The sequence below is a fragment of the Alosa alosa genome, chromosome 15, assembly GCF_017589495.1.
Source record: "Alosa alosa isolate M-15738 ecotype Scorff River chromosome 15, AALO_Geno_1.1, whole genome shotgun sequence".
NCBI lineage: Eukaryota > Metazoa > Chordata > Actinopteri > Clupeiformes > Clupeidae > Alosa > Alosa alosa.
The window spans coordinates 10,978,642-10,983,556 of NC_063203.1; the positions used below are offsets into that span (position 1 = coordinate 10,978,642).

Genomic DNA, 4,915 nt, shown 5'->3' on the forward strand with positions numbered 1-4,915 from the left:
CTTGAAATATTCAGTGTGCAGCATCAGTGTTGTGCGGTGCTTGGTAAGTTTATAGTAGGCCTATTTGTGTACATTCTCCCTATATCTCAAACTGATCATGAAGAATGTTGTGGGTTTGTCACTATTTTTTTTGTCGTCTAAATTATCCCTTACATAACAATGTCTGGCCAAAAATCAAGCACATGCTATTTCCTAAAATTAGTTTTTTTACAAACGTGTGTTTTATTTATCACAGCAGTGTGGAACTGGCGGCAATAGTGTCTGATCATTGAGGACTGTGTTGGTTAAATGAAAACTAATAGCATTTTCACAAATATGTGTATATGTTTTTTTTTTCAAAATTGCATGTAAACATTTGAAAAAAAAACAAACTGTAAATCCCACTGTATGGGATTTTGGATACAGTGCTAATCCAAAGTCAAAAGTCAAGAATTGTTGTGTGTTTACAGCCTTATTCTGTACAGCATGTATGTGCAACCATAGACTGCTGGTTCAGTACTCCGTTTTCATGTTGAAAAGGCTTCTTCTTTGTTAGTTAAAGTAAGCAGCACCAGTGTGTAAAAAGAGACTCCGAAAGATGACACACAGGATTTATAAGTATATATCATTTGGACAAAAGAATGTTTTAATTCACATTCTAACCTACAAATAGTTACAATATTTACAGTAAAAAAACAAAACAAAACAAAAACCAACATAAAATAATAGTTGTTAGTAACAAGCAGAAAAAAAAAATCAATCATTTTTATAAAGTATACAAGACCAAGTATACCAAAGACATCTACATTGTTTTCAGAGCAGCAATGCGGTGAGTCGGACATTTTGTTAAGAAAATAAGAGTATAGAGATCCACTGGACCTAGGCCCAGTACCCATAATAAGTAGACAGCACACATTTCAAGTTTAAATACCGAAAGGTTTCTCATATCAGGATATTAGGACATGTTTCCATTTGTTGTCATTTATGTAATAGTGTTAGAAATCTACCTTTACAGTGTACTATTTTTTTAATTTAGTATGTTTGTTAGAGGTAGGATAAAGCTATCTGATCAGTTTTGATGAATCAATAAATTGTTAAAAATAATCATCTATGTAAGACTTTTACATAGAACAGATAGTTGATTTGGGACATACGTTGATTGCAGTGCAAAACAATAACAAAAAAACAAAACGGAGAATGAGAGACATAAATTTGAAGGGGATCAAATGGATGTCAACAGACAGTGTTATATTTCCTTCTTCCTCTCACCCTCTCTCTGCTGTTCTTTTTCACCATTTCTTCCTCTCAGTCTCACCTCTCCGACAGTCTCTCTGTCTCCAACCTCTCCACCTCGAAGGCTATTTTCTGTCTCTCACTCTATTTCCAGCCACCCGGTTAAGACTGGTGCAGCACCCAGCACAAGACAGCACGTCATATCAAAGACAAGTTTCCTCTTCCTCCATGTCATGTGGGTCGTCCAAGTGGGAAGAGCTGTACGAGTCCTCATCCTTACTGGTTGTGCTGTTTTTTTTTTTTTTTTTTAATAAAATGGACATGCACATTCACATGATGTCTCAATAATATTATTAATGACAAATATATGTCCAGACTCACTGAATAGATGTCCTAAATTATATATACGTCCTGTCTATGCCTTCTATGACAGAGGACGACAGTGGGAGAACTGTTATGGGGATGAAGCTGTGCAGATTTGTTGTCTCCTGTGGAATTGTGGGTCAGTCATGTTTGTTTGTTTGTTTGTTTGTGTGTTTGTTTTGCCCCTGTTTAGATCTGGGGAGTTTCCTTTTTCATCCATCTCCTTTTTCGCATGCAGGCGCTGGACACACAGTCTCTCCCAGCTGGTCAGCAATGTCATGAGATCAAACGAAGAAAAAAAAAAAAAAGAAAAATAATGCTAGCAGGAAGAGTTTGAAAACCACTTAGTGCTGCTCTGGATTGGATGCTGCCAAAAAAAACAAAAATTGGCATCGGACATACTGTATTCTTATAAAATCCAGTTTATTTATTTCTTTATTTCTTTATTTATACACTTGTCCAGTGGATAAGTTTTGTTCTTTGTATACTTTTGTTTGTTTATTTGCTTGTTTGTTTACACCAGCGAGCCGGCCCGGCTCTGCGCAGGCACCATGACGGGCACAGCGCCCATGCGTTCCAGCGTGGCCTGGCTCACGGCGTAGGAGTGCGTGTGCTGACCGTGGCCGCCGTGTCCGGCGCTGGCGCCGGTGGGTGTGGGCGTGGCGGCGGACGGCCGCATGCTGAGCGAGCCGTTGCTGCGCGTGATCACGGGCGGGGACGGCGCCGAGTTGGTGGTCACCACCAGAGTCTTGGGCGGCGGCAGCGTGTGGCTGCCGTTGGCGTAGGCCACGATGCGGGCTGGCTGCTGCGTGGTGGCGTGGGGGGGCCGCGTCCGATGTGACCGTGGCCGTGGAGTGGCAGCCAGCCCGGTGGCCGCGGCTGAAGGTTTGCAGCGATGTCGCCCGTTGTAATCGTGTGTAGGAGTTGGTGTCGTAGTTGGGCTTGGGATTGTGCCAGTAGCGGCTGTTGTAGGTGTTGGTGGACGTCAGCGTGTCGTTCTCCGAGGACGAGGCGTCGGCGTGGAAGGCCTTCACCGATGATGAGCGTTTGGGGGGCAGGTCATCCTCTCTGAGAGAGAAACGAGACAGCAAACTCTAGTAAGTCATCACACATGTCAAGGCAAAATTTATACTGCCAAAGGAACAGGCATAAAACAACATAAGTAAGCATTTCACACATAACAGCCCTTTTTACATCATTATCTACAAAAGGATAAACTACTTATCGTAAACAAGGGACATATACACAAGTACATCACTAATGATAAATATGACTATGTTTACGCCGCCAGTTAAATGGATTCGGATATTTACCGATCAGTTTCAGGCCTCATCCATATGTGGGGAAAAAAATCAGATATGAATCAGTTATGCGCCAATGTGACTTTTGTGTAAACAGATTGGATATCCCCTGTCATTTTCAACTCACACATCATTGTAAATGGCCACAATTTTATATGTTTTTGCCTCCGCTGCGTGTCAGAGTCCGGTTCGCCCTGCCGGGACTTATTTTCCCAACAATGACCGGCGTTCTATACATTATCCCTTACATAATGTTGCTTTCACATGCACAACTGGCAGAATGGTGAACTTAAAATGAAAACTGAGATGGAAAAACTGCAATAAGGACTCACCACTTCCTTTTTGCCTTAAAATAGAACCAGTAGCCTATTTTGCGGACATCTCAAAATTACAAACAAAATTAAACAACTGCCCACTGAAATAGCCTAATAATGCAAGCTTGTGTTATTTAATGGATTTGCAGTGCCATCTGTAGGTATGTTTTCATTTTGGTTAGCAAACCCTCTTGCTCCCACTTTGAAAAGTAGATGTAAACAGGCAATCGGATGTCCACAACAGATCTGACCTGTGCTTCAAGCCCTGCGAGTGTGAATGCTGCCTAAGTCACTACAATAGCATCGCATGATGGGATGTAACTGCATGAAGCGTGAAGGACAAAACAAGGTCCAGTGTTGTCAGGGCAGCACTGGTCTGAGTTTGGTGAAGGTCCAGCCGCTCCACCGTGGGCGAGGTGTGACCAATCTCACCTGATCTCATTGGGGATCTCGTCCTCCTCGTACTTGTTCTTGTTCTTCCAGTAAAAGAGAGTGACCACCACCAGCAGAGCGCAGATGATCACGGCCAGCACTCCTGTGGCGATGGTGCCTGCTATCAGCCCCGCACTCTGAGGCTGGGCTGTGAGAGAGAGAGAGAAGAAAGAAAAGAGAAAGAAAATGAGAAAGAAAGAAAGAGAAAAGAGACAGAGGAAGAGAGAGAGAGAGAGAGAGAGAGAGAGAGAAAGAAAGAGACAGAAATACAGAGAGAAAGAGAGAAGTCAGAAGTACTGGAAGTACTTCTTTTAAAGACCTTTAAAGACAATGTGCATCCATAGAGTGCAACTGATTTATTACTCTGTCTTATATACATGACACTGTTGATCAATGAATCGGAAATCAAAATATAAACTGGAAATGAGAACGGGAATGCATTGACGGTATTCCACTGCAGATCACATGTCCATTCTACATTCTACAGTGTGAAATCTATCTAAGCCTGTGGCTATGGAAATGACTTCCTGGACGCATTATGCAAAACTGCCACAGAATAATACAGTGGCAATTTCAACACGAGAGGAAAAAAAGTAATATCTATCGCCTTGATGCTCCACTCCACTATGTGCTCAGGCGGCTGCAGAAACAATATCAAGCTTTTCAGCAGGAGATGAGGTGCTCACATTATTCACAAAAACACAAAGGCTGAAGAAAAAAAAAAACAATCTCGCTGGTGCATGCGAGACAATCTAGAACCGCAGGTCACAGCGGGACAGAGCAGACTTACGTGCCACCACTTGGACGTTAAGGAGGCAGGTGCTCTTGCCGATGGCGTTGGACGCGGTGCACTGGTACAGGCCAGATGTGCTGGTGCTGATGTTCCGCAGTGTCACCGTCCCCTGCATCTGGTCTGAAGGCACGGCAGACACATGTAGGTGTTAGTCGCACCGGGAGCAGTACACACAAAACACAACCTTATCTATCACGGGAGATTCATAAGGCCATAGTTATTCAGAAGTAGAAGAAAGAAAACAATGTCGGAACACACTATGCATATTCATTTATATGGCAATAGGCCATACACAAATATATTCATTATATATACATATCTACTTATTTCTCTTTTGGAAGTTTGTTTTCTCTCTTTCTCTTTCTTTCTTTCTCTCTCTCTTTCTCTCCTGGGGTAAACAAAACCAACATTATCTAACAACAACAACAGAAAAAAAGCCAGAGACTCCCAACCCTTGTAAACATGTAAATATATGCCTATTTAAAACTAGCCCCGCTGCT

The 4,915-nt window shown here is 42.4% G+C and overlaps 1 protein-coding gene across 1 annotated transcript in view; it reads right to left on the reverse strand.

Annotated features, from left to right (window-relative positions):
- Positions 1–521: 521 nt before the first annotated feature.
- The window catches only part of igsf11 (immunoglobulin superfamily member 11), a 66,703-nt gene continuing 62,309 nt past the window's right edge, over positions 522–4,915 (reverse strand). Inside the window, exons 5-8 of the mRNA XM_048265446.1 lie at positions 4,413–4,535; positions 3,623–3,770; positions 2,418–2,643; positions 522–2,380 (exon numbers count right to left, since the gene is read on the reverse strand). Coding sequence (XP_048121403.1) covers positions 2,090–2,380; positions 2,418–2,643; positions 3,623–3,770; positions 4,413–4,535 — 788 coding nt within the window. The 3' untranslated portion in view covers positions 522–2,089. The remainder of the gene's footprint in view (positions 2,381–2,417; positions 2,644–3,622; positions 3,771–4,412; positions 4,536–4,915) is intronic.